We start from the raw sequence: 19,169 nt of genomic DNA on the forward strand, positions 1-19,169 counted from the left end.
CTCAAAACTTTTCCCTAAATGAAGACCTCATTATCAACATCCACCATGAGGATATTACCAATGGCTAAACCAATGAGTTCACCCCATCTCCCTTGACATGCCTGCTAAAGAAAGATTATGTAATTGAACCGAAAAAGGTTCTTACGTGAATTGAATTTCGTTGGGTGGCAAATGTCCTCCAAATTCTTAAAAACTCACCAAATATCTGTCGAAAGACCATGGTCTGCCTTGAAGGGCTTTCTCCTAATCTATAAAATTCTGGAGTTCCAATAAAGAGTTGTTCTCTCCCACCTCTTTGAAGGTGACCCATCCATTTGGGTTTCAAATCTTGGCTAATGTTGATCTAAATGCCTCTTTATTCACTATTTTCATTATAATGATCAAGGCTAAAAGGCAGTGCGCATTCCTCTAGATTTAAAGACATTGACAACATCATCCGTTAATTTGATCTCAACTTTCTTCTTCTAAAAGTGTTAAGCCATCTCGCATCTTGTTATTTCCTCTGCCATCCTTAATGACCTCTTAAGACTAAAGTCTAAGAGACGAGCTTTGTCAAGCAAAGCAACAAAACCTCACCCTTCAGTGAAGGAGAGGACCCTTCCATCTTCTACTAATTATCCTTTCTTTCTTTCTGTTCTTGAGAAGTGCCAGCTTCTTTCATGAATAAACTCTATAAAAATCATATATCTTTCTTGGATTTATGAAGTAAGATTTGAAATCCTAATTACTTTGTTGTGCTCGGCATGACTTTGAGGCCAAGGATGGTGGACAGATTGAGGTGGTTTGGGGACTCATTTTTACTGAAGTGAACACTATACTTGGTTCTGGGCATTTGGTATCAATAAAATAATATAAAACAGTAAAGAAACATGCATCAATTCTCGAAAACATAAAGAGAGTTGGCTTTCTTAAAAAATATGATCAAAATAAATTTGATCGATATATATTGCCAACAATGTAGTTCAATGTGCTGCCATACATTTAAGAAAAGGAAGTTGAAGGAGGGCACGACACAAGTCTTCTTGGGCTTAGTTTGGATACAGTACCGATTTTATCTCATCATTACAACTTTTTCAAATTCTTACATAAATTATAATAAACAATTCAACTTTTTCAAATCTCAAAACAATAATAATATTAAAAAATAAAATTCTAACAATATTTTATTTAACTTTTAATTTTAATCTAAAATCATCTCATCTCATCTCATTATTCAAACCTTAAATTTTTAAGATCAACGTTTCACAAGGAGGAAGTGGCAAATTAGCAGCATGCTAACAAATTGTTTGATTCATGGGGTTTTTAATTTTAATTTTTAACTTAGATTATGTAGTTTTAATGTGGTTTTTCTTCGATCATTAAATATAAAATAAATAAAGAAGTGAATGAATGTAGACGAAATAAGGCAAAGTAGGGTCTTATGGTGCTTATCTATGCATTATGAGGGTAGTTGCTGGACTATGTATTTATTGTCTCTTAGCAACACCTTATCAAATAGTTGTTCTTTTAAGCTTTAGGAAAGAATATAAAGTGTTTATACTATTGATGACCTTTCAATTTTTTTTTTTTTTAAATTCAAATGATTTAATTCATGATTATAATAAAACCATGGTTGGATTGCATGTATGACGTGATTTCATAAAAGAGAAACTCCTGCTATGGAAATTATGCTAGTTATAGATTTTGTTGGAATTCGAAGCCACGACTTGGTAATGGCAATATGGAAAGAAAAGAATGCATACTCAAAAAGGGATTTAAATCCTCTAGAATTCTTGTGGAACTCTAGTTTTTAGAGTGAGAAATATATATATAAAGTGAGTCCTATAATATCTATTGAACATTTAATACTATCTGGAGAATTCCCTTGGACAGATATAAAGATTGTGGGACCCATTTTATACTTCCAACCATAAGCAGCCAGGAACTCTAGGATATCTAAGGTGCCATTTGGATAGTGAGTTGAGATAAAAATTGAAATTACCTATCCAAAAAAGATGTTAGGACAAAATTGTTTACCATGAGAACAGCATTCAGAAATGATCACCTAGTCCTATATGGCAATACCCATTGTCTATGCTTATATGTTTGAAGGAAAATGTTAAATGTACTTGAGAAAAACTTACTTTTCCACATGTCAATTATTGATATGTTGAAAATCATGAAATTTGAAATTCAAAATGTGAATTAAAAAAAAAAATGTAACAAAATGAGTTTGGTAAGTAAAAGTATAAGTAAAACTGTAAGTATATGTAGCACTACTCATGTATGAATGTGAGAGTTGATTTCATTGTCTTTGTTGGCCAAGTTTGAATTAAGCATGCTCATAAATCATAGCTGAATATATTTTGGAAATTTTCCATATATTCATGATCTATATTTCAACTAAAATAAAAAGGAAAGTGGAAAAAAAAACACAATATGATGTTCTTGATCTCCAGATCAGTAGTTATTGCCCTCTGTTATATTCCCTTTTCAGGTTCTTAATAAAAACAAACACCAACAAACTGTAAACTGAGGCCTCCATATTCCAGCAAAGAGAAACATATTGGACAAAAGTAGTTCATATATACACATTCTTTCTGGAAATGAAAAAGCATATCATGTAAAAGGTTGATGATCAGCCTATAGACATGATATATTTATCCACATAAACTCCATGAAGACCAAAAAAATTAGGAGCCAAAAGGAAAATAAACCAACGTGCCTCTCAACTTCTTCCTCTATCTAAGTCTGTTGTAAATTACTAAACAAAATGTACAGTCTGCCTCGCACAGAACTTCGGAAGCAATCTATTCTACCGAATTAAATTTTGCATTCGAGCTTGTAGTTTGTTAATGTTTCAGCACTTAAGCTGGGGAACATTTTAATAGGACTTTGCTAGAGCACTGAACGGAAGGAAGCATGCTAACTTACATGGTGGCATGAAAAGTGAAGAAGTTGAAGTCATGGTGTTGGATGCTGAGCTGCTTCAACCACGAATCTGCAGCGCTGTAGAGATGGATTATCCTTTCACGATCAGATGTCTGTGGCTTTATCCAAAGATCTCCTTGTAACTTGTAAGTAGCTAGACCAAAGGGAGGAAGAGAAATCCCACCATTGCTTTCTTCCTTAGATTTCTGTCCTACGTTTCCCATTACTTCATGATGGCACTTAGCATGTTTGATATTGGTGTCAACATTCTCCAATGTATCGTCTGCAAGAACATGCCAGAAACAAAGAAGACACACCTAAGCAGTAGATTGTTTAAAAAAAAAGCACTCCCAACACTGGATCCACCGGTTCATGACAATATGCAGTTCATAAATGCCAATTCAAATTGAAAGTGAGCCTTTGTACAACAATAGCGGCCAAGTACCCACATAGCCACCTAAATACCATGGAGAGCCTAAACAGTAAGACCCCTCTTGGTCCAATGCAAGTGTTAGTGAAATTCCTGGACTAAATTTGAGTGTTTTCCATGTTGCCTGTCCACACAAACCAAAAAAATTTTGGAAATACTGGATGGTACATCACACTAGTGACGTGTCAACATTATCAGGCGCAGAACACAATAATAACAAAATAATATATTTCCAGCCTAAATAAAGCATCCATTACACATCTGCATGTTTTTGGGCCAGCTACTGATTTCTGAAATATGTAGGAACAAAATTCCCAAAAATGAAAGTAAAGTTAAGATGCAAAGTTAATATAAAACCGAAGGATAGCGAAGGTGGAAATGGTTTGTAGCACCATAACGGATAATAAGGTTGTAATTGAAGTAATTTTGAGTGCAATCTCAAGAAGCCCATATTGTTGTACTTCAGAACGAGGAGATTTTCAGATTCCATATCTTGTCAATTCCATGGACGAGTTACAAGTCTTGTAACCAGTTAAGCAAGTTCCAAAAACTATCTAAGATGGCTGTTATCACCTCAACTTGTAAAGAAACATAGAAGCTCAAAGACTACGAAAACAACAATTGGGACTAGCCCAGATGTTTACAACTGGGAAATTTAGAAATATGGAAAAATGGGTGAATAATGAATATAGGCTTCTTGTTTATATATTGAAGAGGTGAATATAGGCTTGTTTATCTATTAAAGATTGGGAGAAAAGACAAGTAACTGTTGTTCATAACAATATTAATTTAGAATTGTTAGAACAGAAACATAAAACAAGAAAGGTGGAACTTTTGAGATGAAAAATGATATGATAGACTATGAGCTATGGGATCAACCCAGACAAATATTCTTTATAAGATAATTTGCTTTATTGCAAGTATATAAGTCGCATAAATTTGGTAAAGAAAATTTGAGAAACTAACACCAATGGCATCGGCCCTAGAATGTCTTGTCTCAACATATTACTTTAGATATGTACCACCAGTCTTCAGGATTTTTTTTAATGAAATACCAAATTCAGAATTTCACAGAAAGCCCCGAATTAACCAAATAAAGCTGTACGGGCATAATACCAATAAATTTATCATAGTCAATCTAATGATATTGCAGGCCAACCATGTTTCATACAATGTATCAACCTCAGCATAAGTTGAAAATTGAGACAGACATTAAATTATATAAGACGCAATATGGTACCCATATAATATGGGTGCCTTAACAGCAGTTCCTAGAGTGCACGCTGAAAATGCATAGGAAGTTGTACAATACAACTTATTAAAAAAATGTAGAGTCCAGGAAGCTAAACATAGATTCCCAATAAACTACCAATCAAAAGCCATATAACTCTTTTTGGCCCCTTGTATACGTGATTTTGCAATAATTTCTTCAAACAATGGGACTCGACAAAGAATTATCAAATCCACTCTTCATCTGTATCTTTTTCCAGTACAGCTGCTCATATTTCTTAAATTGGTAGTAAATAGTTGAATACCTTGGAAAGTTGAGGACAAAGTATGATAACTGAGGAAGCATGCCGACAAATCCTTTTCATTTTTCTGACTTGGAATGTGATAAATAGGATACCTAATATATAATAAATAAAATCAGACAATAGAATAGTTACTCTAATCAAGCAGAAAGGAAAAAAGAAAGCAAACTGTTCTCAGCCAACATAAAGAACAAGTTAAAAAAGCAAGCCCTCCAGATGCTATTCAGTGACAAAAATGAAAAAGGAAAGAATTACAAAAAGTTGACAGTAGAAGTACACAGATTCCACAAAACTTCTCCCCCTTGATGTATTTCCCAAAGAACATTCGCTAATGTAGATAAGGGGTTGTTTGGATTGAGAGAGCCTCTCAACTCATCTCATTTCATCTAATCATTACAACTTTCCCGAACTCCTACACAAAATACAATAAACAATTCAATTTTTTCAAATCCCAAAACAAAAACAGTATTCTAATGATAATTTATTCAACTTTCATTTCATCTCATCTCAACTCACTATCCAAGCCTCCCCTAAAAGTTGCAAGAATATGCGTACAAAGGTGGCCTTTAACTCACTTAAGGTCATCTATAAATTTAGAGTGAAGAGAAAGCTTGTAACAGGTTAGTCCCCAAAGAGTGCAGCTCTCTGCAGATTTATGTCATTGCTAACTGACATTGGATGGTCATCCATCACAACCGATGATAGATTGTTTTATGACAGATTGTTTTTATGCTGTGTGCACCATATAGTAATATAATTAAAATCATAAGCCGGCTTTCAAGCTTTATTTTTGAAATGCAGGGGCTTTGATATATATGGCTCCACATTTCTTTGACTATTTGGGAGTATACAAGTAGGAATAAATAACTTCTATTGCTAGCCTGGTCAAGGAAATGGACACGGAAAATGCTAGTCGGCCCCTTGAGTTATACTGCACCACCTGGTTACATAAAAAAAAATATGAAGAGCAAAGGGGCAAAAGGGCAACTGAATCCTCATGCAAAAGGATCTGAACCTCGTTACCATTCTGGTCGCTGCTGTACACTATTTCGGTCCAACAATATACCCAATGGAGGCTCCATTTTCCATGAATAGCTCATTTCAGAGGACCCTAGTAGAAAAGCCCCAACTGAGTCCTCGTGCAAAAGGGTCGGTCGGCTATTTTCTGGTTTCTTTTTTCACACATGAAATGCAGATAAATATGCCCCCGGTTTTGGGGTTAGTTTTTGTGTGGCAAAGAACTGAGAGAAAACACAAAACCAGGTTTGGTGGTTTGGTGACATTGATTGTCATGTCCAAGGATTTCATTTGCTCACTCCAGCTGTAATTTTGAATATTTATTCTACCTGTAATCTTGAAAATAAGTGGAAGGAAACCGAACATCTCTGCCTCATTTCCGACACCTTTAAATGAGTGGTTAAGCATTGCAGTGCAGCTCGTCTTTTCTCTCATCTTACATACTTTTTACTCTTTCGTGGTTTTTTTCTTGGACAGAGTGTTACCGGGGGGGATGGTTGCTCAGCCACTTGTGAGGAAGGGAGGGAAGGGAGATCGGAAATGGGGTTCTGGGACATGAGGGATGGTCGGTTTTGTCTACGGTTCAAAATTGATCTGCCGCTTGGTTTGGTGTGTTTTTTTTAATAAATTAACACATGGCAGAGCCACATCAAACAGGCAAAAGGGGCGGTAAACTCCAGACAGCCTAATAGCACTTCCCAATGGTGCAATTAGTTTATTACCAGTGACAAATAGTTGTAATCCTGATAGGCATTTAGCAAGAAAAATTAATCAAGCTTACCAAGCAACAGCCATCCAACTCGCAGGGGAAAGATCCACACTCTTGAGTGTCATTAACGCGGGGCTACTTTGAGATAATTCAGTTATCTGAAAGGAAATTTCATTATATATACATTTTTAAAATACTATAAAAGCATAAATTAAATAACTAAACTCTGAATGTTAGACAGAAGCACAGATAAGGACTAACACCATGCTTAATAGGCAAGTACAACAGCTGGAAAAAGAGAAGAAGAAAAAAATGCTAGAAAAAACATCTAAAGAATAATGCCTTGTCCGAGAATGGGACTCTCCAGTAGGGGGAAGCGGTTTCAATGTAATGTAAGTAAAGGCAGCCAAGCCTATCCTTCATTGCCAATGAACCCTCTTGCTCTAAGCTTGAATCTTCAGAAACCGCATCCCAAGCCTTGCTAGAGTGGTTGCTTAGCGACCTTGATAGATTATCACTCCCACTGTCATCACTCCAAGAATCACTTTCAAATTCTGCCACATCACTGTCATCTTTACGATTCCTACATGAAGGAAAGATGGCTTGCTCGATTTCATGTCGAAAATATCATACACAGCTAGCAGCAAATATGATCAAGTCAAAGTGATTGACAAAGCATAAAATGAAATGGTTCCCATACCTGGAAGTGGCACCTGATTTGTTAGTGTATATCTGAATGGCAGATAGATAAGGAACATAGTACTGCATCACGGTTTCACGACCACTCATCAGTACTGGGGTGCCAGCACCATATGCACTCCATTCGTCATAGCAGTCCCAGAGATCCCTCAACGTGAAGTATTCAATTATGTCTTTACCAGGTGGTTGCCAGAGGATATTTAGATCATTAAAGCAGCTCTGGAAAATATTTGACAAAACAAAGGAATCGGGGAATACGTTAATATTCTTGAAGTCTTAAATTGAAATTGTAGTGATTAATAAAAGTTGTCAACTGTATGTATTCATATATGTTTGTGCCACGAAAGTTAGTATATCTTCCTAGATTTAACTTCAAAAATGGCAAAGAACATGTTTAATTTTTTTTTTTCTCAGCACAAAGAACATGTTTAAATTAACAAAAAGGAGCCAACATACCACATCTGGAAGTGATTAAAGAGAAGCTATATATTTCAGAATCAAAATTGTTCATTTCATTTATGCCAAAGCTTTTATCTTTATAGGTAATATCCGTAATATGAGAGCTTGATTGATGCTATCATAAATTTTTCTGATAGCATATGCACAACTTGAAATCCTCAAATAGCAGTAAATTGACAGGGTTATCAATCTTATCAATGCAGGGAAAGCTTACAAGGTTGACAAGTGCTGAGCACTCACACCGGATTATATATCTGGCATTTAACTGCGAATACATTTATGCATTTCGCATTTAACTGCAAAATACATGTCAAAATCTCCATCGGATTATGCAAAATAAATGCAAATTGCATTTGTGTCTCAGTGCTTTGCTACTTGTGGGTTGAACCATTAATATATATATATATACACACATAAATTATTATTATCTCTCTCTTTCCTATTCTCTTTCTTCATATTTCTTTTGCAATTTAAAAATACTCATTATAAAATTTATAAACATGATAAAAGCTATAATATTATGAGAAGATTATATTTCAATAGAGAGGAAAAAAATAAAAATGATAAAAACTTTATACAGCACGAATAAAGGTAAAAAGTTCACCAAAAATACATTTGGAAAGCGAGGAAAAAAAAGGAGCGATTTTTATTTTTATTTTTTATTCTTTTCAACTTTTTCCTTGGGTTTTTTCTATTTTTAGTGTGGATAAAGACATTGTAAAGAGGGACATTACTAATTCTGAAAAACTTGAAGATATTACAAATTTGTTGGAAGCTAGATGAATTAAATATAAATTTTTTATAAGGAATAAAATAATAATAAAAAATATTTCAATGTTTTAGATAAAGAACAGAAAAACTAAATAATAGTTTAAGACTAATGTTAATATAGTCATGAAGTACGCAAGTATCGCGCAATTCTTTTGAAAAAGAGTGGGTCGACTATTAGAAAATTAGTTTTTTTTCACGGAAGTCTTGTATTTAATCACTTTTTTTAAAGGGATTACTCAGTTGTTGCGCATTCCACGACTGTAAATATCATTTTAAAATAAAATAATAATAATAATAATAATAATAAACTAGAGAATATTCGAAGCCTCCGAGGAATAATACCAAAGTGGCCCTAAAAAGGATCTCCCTTTGGCCAACACTATGCATGGACAGAATTGGGAGTTGGGACTGGGACTGGGTCTGGGGACACCGACTATTCAGTCTGCACAAACTCACTCTCCTTCTCTTCCAGACAGATGCAACAGACACGACCAATAAATAACTAAATTTTTTTCCTGCCTTTAAATATACATATTTACGCAATATCCGGATCATCAAAATGGTCCCTACATTAATCAAACATTAAAATGTTTTTCTTTCAATCCATTTTTTTTCTTTTAATTAATGCAAAACGTGTTCACAGAACCAACTCGCGATCGGAAATAAAATCACCTCTGTAGGTTGCCCACCGCATAATGTTGCCGCCCAGAAATAAAATATGTATCACATGTTATTACAGTGATTTTTTATTGAGAACAAAAAACACAGAAATTAACAGTCAAACGAGAAACCAACAATCCGGAAACAAAACAAATAACAGGGAAGAAAGAGAATTGAAAAGAGAACAGAAACATTAATTTACCTGAGGAAGTGGTCGTGAGGGAACCGTGGGGGTCACGTGATGAAGAAACAGCTCCAGATTTGAGGAACAAAACGATGTGAGAGAAGACATTGATAGGTACTGTTTGAAAACCCTCTGAAACAGCAAAGAACGTTTATATAGGAAAAACGAATTGGTAAAGGTCGTGAGTGATTATCCAACGGCTTGAATTATGGGTTGTGTTTTGGGATGCCCTTTTGAGCTAGTTCTCTCAAAATGGGTAACCAAAGTCCAAACATGGAATGTACCCAGAACAAGAAATTCACTTTCCTTTTTAACGGAAAAGGGCATTGTCACCATCCAGAACCATTAATAAAGAAGAAAAAGGATAGAAGAGGAAGAGACAGAGAGCACCTCAAACTCTACTCTTTAATCCCAATCCCTCCACTTTAATTAAGGAAAAGTGAAGAAGGAGGAGCAGACGATGAAGATGGAGAGTTAAACGTTCGTTCTAGTTCAGAAAGTGCGAGCGGAGATCAGAATCCAACATTGACCTTTGAAAATCTTGGAAGAATATATTAATTGATTGAGCTCGAAGCAGAAAACGGACTTAAATTCGTTTGTTCTTTTAAGACTGAAAGGATACAGAGGATAGAGATAGTGACGGGTAGGAAGAAAGAGAGTGCTTTGAGAAGATAAATTATTTTTCGAGTGACTGTTCAAAGGAAGGAAAAAGGTGTCGAGGTTGTGAACGTTCGTTTCGCCGCGTGTTGTGGGAGGCTGTGACGGGGTGTTGGTAACTCCGTGTTCTGCTTCTTTTCTTCTCATTTTTTTTGTCTTTCTTTTGTTTATGTTTTGGATGTTACTTTTGTTTGTACGTATCTCTGTATGTTTTTTTGTGTAAATGTGTGTGGCTTTCGCTACGAGTACGCACGTAGATGAATGATTCAGATGTTACACAAGCCACGTGTTCTCTGTTTGGCAGCCGTGAAAGAAGAAAGAAACAGAGTCTGTTGGGCCATTTCTCCTTTGAGTTTGTGTCTTCCAGACGTTGACGAGTCAAACAGTGTCGTTGCCGTTGCGTCCGGTTCGGCTGAGCTCCATGCAGTCAACGTCTAACATGCTAGTTATTGTTTTACATTCACAATTTCAACTACACGGAAAAATGTTTTTACTTTACACCTCTCGTTTATACCCAATTGGATATTATATTAAAAATAATGATAAGCTTATTATTCTATTATTATTTATCTATTATTTTTTTATATTTTTTTTTTTTTACTTAATGATTAAAAAAGTGAGTATTGATAAAGTTATATTTTTTTTTTAATTTTTCTTAGCGATTAAATATGTTTAAAAATACTTAAAAATCATAAAAAAAAAAGTTAAAAAAAAAACTTGAAATCAACTTAGTAATAGGGTAGTAATAGGTACCCTTATATTAGCTATTCAATTGCATCTAGAACTGTAAATGAACCAGTCTGTTCGATAGCTCACTCGGTACTCGCTCGATTAAATTTGAATCAAACTTGACTCGTGAAAAAAAAAAAAAAAAAAAAAAAAAAAAAAACTCTTTCGTGAAAGTAGATACCCGCTCGATTTGTAAATAATACGTACTCAACAAAACTAGACTCGACTCGGTTAAGGTTTGCTCGTTTATGCTCAAGTCGACTCGTTAGCTCGACTCGAATAAAACTTATTCATATATTGATAAATATATACATACATCTATGCATGTATATATGTATTAGTTAATAATATAAGCATACCACTTTTATAATTAAATATATAATATGTATTCTAATTACTTATGTCTATATAGTGAATATATTTTATAGGTATATTTTATAATTTATATAATAATTAGTTGATAAAATTTAAAAATTTCATATACTAGTATGTGTGAACCATATATGAAATAGATATATACTATCATATTAAGTGTATGTATTAATAATATATGTAGGCATATATTATATTGTTATTTTAGATAAATATCAACTAGTTAGATATTAATTATTTATAAATTTTTTAAAATTTTGTAATTTAATAGAGGTTATATTTGTTAGTTGTATAAATTCAATATTAGTTCTTTTTATTTATTTATTTAATTTATTAATTATTAAATTTTATTCCAAAAAAAAAAACAATTTAAGCTCGAGCTCGAACTCAAAGTCAAGTTGAGAGTTTAATTTATTGAGTCAAACTCGAACAAAAAATTAAAAAAAAAAAATCTTGAACTTAAATATTTTGAGTCAAGTCGAGCTGAGCTAGACAAGACAAAAATCAGCTTGGCTCGGCTCGATTACAGCCCTAATTGCATTCTTCTACTCGGTTGCCTAGTTCTTATTGCTAACATGGCCATAGTATAATCTCCCTTTTTTAAAATATTAAAAAATAAACAGAAATTCAATAATAATAACTTTTTAAACATTAAAAAAAAAAATGCATTAGTGGTCAAACCTATGGGAAATTCAGGGGATAAACTAACATTTTCATTTTCAATTAGTACTCTTCATTCGATCGAGGCTGATAACTAGATAGAAAATGATACTTGGCCCATGATTGTGCCCCTCAAAATTACTATTTGGGTATTTTAATTTTTTTTAATGATTAAAAAAGTGATTATTAATGAACGTGTGTATATTTTTTAAATGTTTAAAAAGTTTTTCAAAAATAAGGAAAAAAAATATAATGGTACTAATTGTAAATTTGATGTGGTAAAATCATAAGGCCGAGTAGCAACGCCCTAATTTGATTATCTACTCACACATATCTAAGGATGTATATAAGTATTTGATATGGGTACCAGATTTAAAATCTGGTGCCTGCTAAATGATTTAAATCTTTAAAAAAAAAATACAAAGTTTACGTAAAAAAAAAATAACTTTTAGTTATTCTGCATTTCAAAAACTTCGGGTACCCGCCCAGGTCATAACCCTAGTTAATCTTGATTCTTGACAGATACTAGATCATATTACACATCTAGTTACAGGTCCGGATATAGAAAGATACTCGAACCAACAACCCAGTTGAACAATACTATTCTCAACCACCAATCTACAATATGATATTTTAAGGAATAAATAGATTTGGTACCATGATTTTATTAGGGGTTTTGTTAATATATATATATATTCTAAAATATTAAAATTGACATTGTCGTATTTTTAAATTACTAAAAATTGATATTTTAGGACCCCTCTCGAGGGTCAATCGTTGAGATTGTAACACAATTTTTAATAGCTAGGATTAAATGAGAATGTAAAGTGTTAGTTTTTAATAGTTTGATGATCAAGTTTGTCAATTTTGATAACTTGAGATTGGAGTTGAGATGATAAAATGAATTTTATAAAATCTATCTAAGATGAGTTTAGATGTACTTAATTGAATGTTAACATGAAAATATATTTATGGGAGTTGAAAAAGATTGTGAGTCCAGCATTTAAAAATGTGTTGAGTTAAAAAAATTTGTGAGTCTCACGTGTAAAAAGGTTATGAATTAAAATAAGATTAGTGATTTAAGAGTTTAGTATTTAAATGTTAAACTTAATTTAAAATTAGACTGTAATTCAACTTCCAAATGAGCCTAAGTACAAAACCCTTGTGATTTGAGGGTACAAAGTATACTCTCTCCGTATCTAAACTATCAAAGTTATATTTAACACCCAAAACAACAAAAGAAATATACCATTATATTAAGATTTGGCAGTTAAAACTGCGTCACATAAATTGAAGAATAATGCTAAAGCCAACAGGAGCTGGGAGCTATTGCTGGCCTTTTATTTTTATTTTTATTTTTACTCCATGATTAAAAAAATATTTTTTTTAATAATATTGTGAATTTTTTTAATAAAAAAATTAAGAAAAATTTATATGCAAAAAAAAGTTATAAAAAATTACATTAAAATAACTAATAGTAGCGAGAGTTGAGAGCGGTGGCTGTAGTGCCACCCTAAATTGAATATCACATTATCAGTTGGATATCAATTTCAGGATTGGAAATGTATTATTTCCTTATCTCATTTTTGGCCAATAACAATAATCCTGAGGCACCTGAATCATCCAGGTAGAAATGAGCTAGATGCATACAAAATTATTAAATGCAATTTTCAAGGATTCAAATGTTTCAATGATTTGTGCTAAATTAAAACAATTAGCTTATATTAATTAAGATAAACCACTCAATCCATATATATTATGCTACCACCAATCGACTTGTTTTAAAATTAATATCATAAGAGTTCTCTTTATTATTCTACAAGCAATAACGAAATACAGAGTAATAAAGGAAAAATCTATCTAATCCATAAACGGTTCTGTTGTTGTAGCCAAAAGTTGCATTCTAGAAGATTGAAAAATTCTAGTTACAAGTATATTTGTGCACTAATATATGCATTAATTTATTGTAATTGGTCAAAAAGTAGATTTTATTGAAAACAGTGCTAATTTAAATTTTAAATATAAAAGAATCAGTATTGGTACGCAAATTAGTACGCGACTTTGCTTGTATTTAGCAAAACTCTTCTAGATTATTGTTTACCGATCAAATTCTATGGTGTCAAGTAGGCCAGACATTGATTGAATAGGACCGGACCGGATCGAGCTTAACGGCTCAGCTTGTAAGCGATTCGGTGGTGTACCGACTTTTAAGAATTGAAATCGGTTTTAAACTATTGCGGTATCAATTTTCATCTTTTAAAAATCAGTTTACTGAATCAGATTAGTATATATATTTATAATTTTTTTATATATAATTTATTATATTATATCATATTTATTATATGCTAAATTGTTAATTAATATAATATAAAAATAAATATGATGTAAAATTTTAATTTTATTATTCAAATCTATTAATCTTGTAAAATAATATACTTATAATATAATATAAATAGATTAATAGTTTATTATATGCAAATATTATATTATTACTAATATAGATAATTCGAAAAAAACCGGATTGAAATCAGAAAAATTAGAAGTTTCTGGTTTCAGTAGTAAATCGGTCTGGTATCGGTTATTAAATTTTTAAAACTAGTGTATATCAACTCAGTTATAAGAAACGTATAAAATCGGATCGAACTGGACCCGTTACACTCCTAATGTCAAGTCATGAACATTAAATTATATGGATCAATTAAAAAAATGATCAGTTTAATTAAACGGATTAAATCCTAAAATCTTAATATGACCATATAAATATCCTAAAATCTTAATATGACCATATAAATAGTGGATGACACCACATGATATGCTTAACTCGCTTAATCATTAATTTTTATTAGGTTAATCTAGAAATGACCCATTTAACTCGTTTAATCCAATTAATATAATTTCATATATAATATAATGATTAACTATATAAATCATTAGAGTCACAATTGGATCCATTATAACATATTTTATTATCAATATCCAAATCAGTAATATATAGGAAAATTAATATTTTCATAAAATAAAATTACATATTAACAAAAAAAATTAATAGTTTGAGATATTTAGCAGTCAAATACATATTGATATTCATCTTAAGTAATACTAATATTGCATTCTAACAATAAAAAATACATATAAAACTAAATATTTATAAAATTTAAAAATATAATTTATTCTTATTTTACAGATTGATTGAAGATTTTACCGATTGACTTGCAATTGATTCATTTGTTAATATCTTATTGAATCAAACAATCTTGACTCAAGCCCATTTTTTATTAAATTTAAATCCGTTTATTTTGTATCAAATACGTATCAAATTTATGAGTAGTGTCATATATTACTATCTCTATATTGCCAAGAGTTGGGTGACTGTTAAGAAAACCGTTAAGATCAACAAACCCACAATTTTCATGTTTTCAAATCTCCTCACTCTATTTTGACACACCTTCGGAAGACAATGAGTATTGTTATACACCATACTCTCATTCTACTTTTATTTCATTATTTAAAATGTAACACATTTATCACTATTGAATGATAAAGAATCATCTGATAAAGAATAATTTAATGGTGATAAATATGTCACATATTTATATATAATGAGATGAAAGTGATATGGTAGTATAACATATATAACTTTTCTTTTTTTATTCTTAGATATCAATATTTTAAAAATTAAAAATTATAATTACAACCACTAAAAATGTAAAAATTTAGGTATTAATTTTGTAATTAACGTGAGTCACCCTTACTAAGGTCACCCTTGCAAGTAGGGCTGAGCAAAAATCCGAAAATCTGTATTCGACTCCGACTCCGACTCCTCATCCGACTCCGCTCCGCTAATGTACATATTTTATAAAAACAAATGTGTTTTTCTATATATTAATCATATAAATATAAATATAATAACATGTAATATTAATATATAAATACTAAAATGCTTAATAACATGTAACATTGTAATACTAATGTATAATATAACATGTAACACTAATATATAAATAATAAATTTATTATAGCATGTAATACTAATGTATAATAATTAAAGTTGATTATATAGAATATAGATTTTATATAACTATATCTTATATAGTTAGTTAAACTCAATAATATACTAGCATAGCTACATGGGTTAATTATTATAAAATAATATATTTATGCTATAATATATAGACTAAATTAACTAATAATAGTTTAGTATATGTAAACATCACATCATGACTCATGTTGTTTCAATATTACTACCATGTAACACAGTAAAACTAAATTACTAATGTATAAATATGTGTGTTACATGTAATAATAATGTATAAATACTGAAATACATAATAACATGTAAGTTATAGTATATAGTAAATTACTAATATATATAACAGTATACTATTAGTTATATATATATATATATATATTAAATTAATATCTTTAAGTTATTATCTATTAGTACTAGTGTAGTTATTACATATTATTAGTTACTAGCATTACATCTAGACTATCTAGTTATTAGACTATAGTAAATAAGTTAATAAATATTACTAATTTACTATATATTAATAGACTAATAGTATTAGTATTAGTGTATTACTAATATATATATATAATAGTATACTATTAGTTATATAATAGTATATATACAAACTTTAAGATTAAAATTTAATTTAATATTTTTTAAAATATGGTTTAGCTTAGGATATGGGAATATAAAAATTAAAAAGCATAAAATATGTATAGAAGAAGGCCAACCGACTGCCCACTGGGCCACTCCTACATGCCTGCAACCAAAAGTTCAAAACCCAGCCCATTGCTCCTTAAATTGACCAAAACGGCGTCGTAGCATCTATTGCCCTCAATGAATTCTGTCCTACAGCCCTGACTCGGTAAGTCCTAAAGAGTTTTAACTTTTCTCCAGCCCCCATCGCTCCAAGTCCCCACTCCCCACTCCCAGTCGGCCAGTCCCATACCCAGTTCCCAACTTCCCAAATCGGCAAAGAAAGCAGACCTGGGTCATCAGACATTGCACGGTGCCGTTGCAGTCAACCAAATCCGACGCCGTTGCAGATCTAGGTCATTGCACGGTGTCGTCGCAGTCAACCAAATCCAATGCAGATTTGGGTCATCGCACGGTGCCGTCACAGTCAACCAAATCCAACGCCATCGCAAATCTGGGTCATCGCACGGTGCCGTCGCAATCAACCAAATCCAACGCCATCGCAAATCTGGGTCATCGCACGGTGCTGTCGCAGTCAACCAAATCCAACGCCGTTGCAGTCAACCAAATCAACGCTGTTGCCCAACTCCGACTCCGCTCCGACAAGTCGGAGACAAAGTTGGAGTGGAGTCTAATGCCGTTGGAGCCGGAAAGTTAGAGTCGGATGGCTCCAATACCGACTCCGATTCATCAGTGCTTAGCCCTACTTGCAAGGTGGTCAAATGGGCCTTGGGGAATAATGGGTGGGGTTACCTACTTACTCTTATTGGATGTAGGAGTTCAACGTAGATCCAAAACCTTGAAGATTAGACCTTGTGGGATGGATCTTGTCAAACTCTATAAGGTGTGGAGGACCCCCAAAGTGCATTCATGTGTCGAGATGAGCTATACCTAAAAAGGAGGTCTCCACCTTAATTAATTGGCCCAATACAACAAGACTAAGGTTGCGTTTGGATACTCAAATTGACCCTAAGGGTGAATGCATATTCATGCGGCATGCCCAACATGCCATAGGTAAAAGTAAGGGTGTTACCCACACTCGACGTCGCCCCATCCCTGCCCCCACCCCTGCATGGTGTTGGGACTTTGGACCTCCCAAGTTCATCCCCTAAAATCTATTTTTTGTAAAATATCAAGAAAAATAGAAAAATAATAACAACATAAGATTTTACGTGAAAAACTCTCAAAATAGGAGAAAAACCACTAGAGCCAGAGAATAAAATTCACTATGTAAAAAACTGTTCCAATCACACAATTTCTCTCCTTAACCCAAACACACCCACAAAACTTTCCCCACTAGCAAAACTTTAGCTCACACCTCTTTCCATTTTACAAAAATGGACAACAGAAGAATTTAACTAGAATTAAAAGTTACCAGTTAAGCATTTGAATGATGCATTTTACCAAATAGGCTAAATCCTTTTTTATAGGCCTTGTATTTGCTCCTATTTCATTCCCAACTAATGTGGGACTAAGACAAATGAGCAAAACCCCAACAATCTCTACCTTGCGACTTTGGTTGGTCCCACAACCAAGCTCCACCTCAATGAAGATTTTTATAATTTTCTCTATCATGCTTCACCATAAAAGTATATCCATTTAAAATAAATCAATTCCAAGCATTTCATTTCGGCCCATGTCGAAAACAACCTTATTGAAAGTTATGGTGTAACTTCCACATTTGGCATTCCTGGAAGTTTATCACCCACTGGCATTAATTTCCACCACACACCCTGCACCAATGCCAAACTAAGTTCTATGTGCAAATTTGTGGACCTGCTAACATTAACATATCCTCTGTCATAAGAACTTTGAGAATTAGCAGCATGTCATAAGAATATACAGGTCTCTTTTTTATGGAGAGAGACATAACGTAACATCAATACCAATATCTCCATTTACTGATTTGGAGTCACTTGCCGAACCTGCTCCTTGTACTAGCCATTTCACTAGTTGCTAGTATCATTGTTGACTTCAGGGGTTGATCTGTCCTTCAACGTCTTGTGTAATCCAATTTCTCCACCTCATTCTTAATATTGCCTTGATAAATTTTTACCATAGGAATGAATAGTACCTCACTAAGTAAGTTCCCTGGAAAAATTGGAAAGTCACAATGATCCCGCTTAAATTCCAATCTCCTAGACAGGATCTCATTGGATAGTACGTATTCACACTACCACACCAAAGCTCTATCCCTACCAAAAGGACCTAGACTTTGATCCCACCTATTGGAAATTTGGACCTCTTAAATTCATCCCATAGGATCTACCTTTTGCAAAAATATCAAGAAAAATAGAGAAATAATAACAATACAAAATTTTAGATGGAAAACTCATAAAACATAAGAAAAACCACCAGACCTAGAGAAGAAAATTCACTACGTGAAAAATTGTTACAATTACACAATTTCTTTCCTCACTCCAAACACACCCATAATGCTTTTCCCACTAGCAAAATTTTAACTCACACCTCTTCCCATTTTACAAAAATAGACAACAGAAGAATTTAACTGGAGTTAAAGTTATTAGCTAAGCATTTGACGAGTGTACTTTATCAAGGAGGCTAAACTCTCTTTTATAGGTCTTGGGCATTTGCTTCTTCTTCATTCCCAACCAATGTAAGACTAAGACAAATGAGCAAAACCCCAATACATGGGTTGAGGGGGGAGGGGATGG

General features: G+C 32.7%; 1 protein-coding gene across 1 annotated transcript; it reads right to left on the minus strand.

The window, feature by feature from the left end:
* Positions 1 to 2,422: 2,422 nt before the first annotated feature.
* On the minus strand, positions 2,423 to 10,122 carry LOC122299781. Its single transcript, XM_043110217.1, has 6 exons — positions 9,390 to 10,122; positions 7,299 to 7,516; positions 6,941 to 7,181; positions 6,671 to 6,756; positions 4,876 to 4,967; positions 2,423 to 3,193 (listed from the first exon to the last, which is right to left on the minus strand). The coding sequence occupies exons 1-6, from the start codon at positions 9,477 to 9,479 to the stop codon at positions 2,910 to 2,912; spliced, it is 1,011 nt and encodes a 336-aa protein (XP_042966151.1). The 5' UTR covers positions 9,480 to 10,122; the 3' UTR covers positions 2,423 to 2,909.
* Between the last annotated feature and the right edge of the window lie 9,047 nt (positions 10,123 to 19,169).

Source organism: Carya illinoinensis, chromosome 16, assembly GCF_018687715.1.
Source record: "Carya illinoinensis cultivar Pawnee chromosome 16, C.illinoinensisPawnee_v1, whole genome shotgun sequence".
Taxonomy (NCBI): Eukaryota; Viridiplantae; Streptophyta; class Magnoliopsida; order Fagales; family Juglandaceae; genus Carya; species Carya illinoinensis.

What these genes read in the sequence shown, in the direction of transcription:
- LOC122299781 (XM_043110217.1), bottom strand. Translation starts at nt 9,479, where the DNA reads ATGTCTTCTCTCACATCGTTTTGTTCCTCAAATCTGGAGCTGTTTCTT. An exon ending in CCTCACGACCACTTCCTCAG is followed by an intron (nt 7,517 to 9,389) that starts GTAAATTAATGT and finishes AATATTTTCCAG; the next exon opens with AGCTGCTTTAATGATCTAAA. An exon ending in GAGTCCCATTCTCGGACAAG is followed by an intron (nt 6,757 to 6,940) that starts GCATTATTCTTT and finishes ATTTCCTTTCAG; the next exon opens with ATAACTGAATTATCTCAAAG.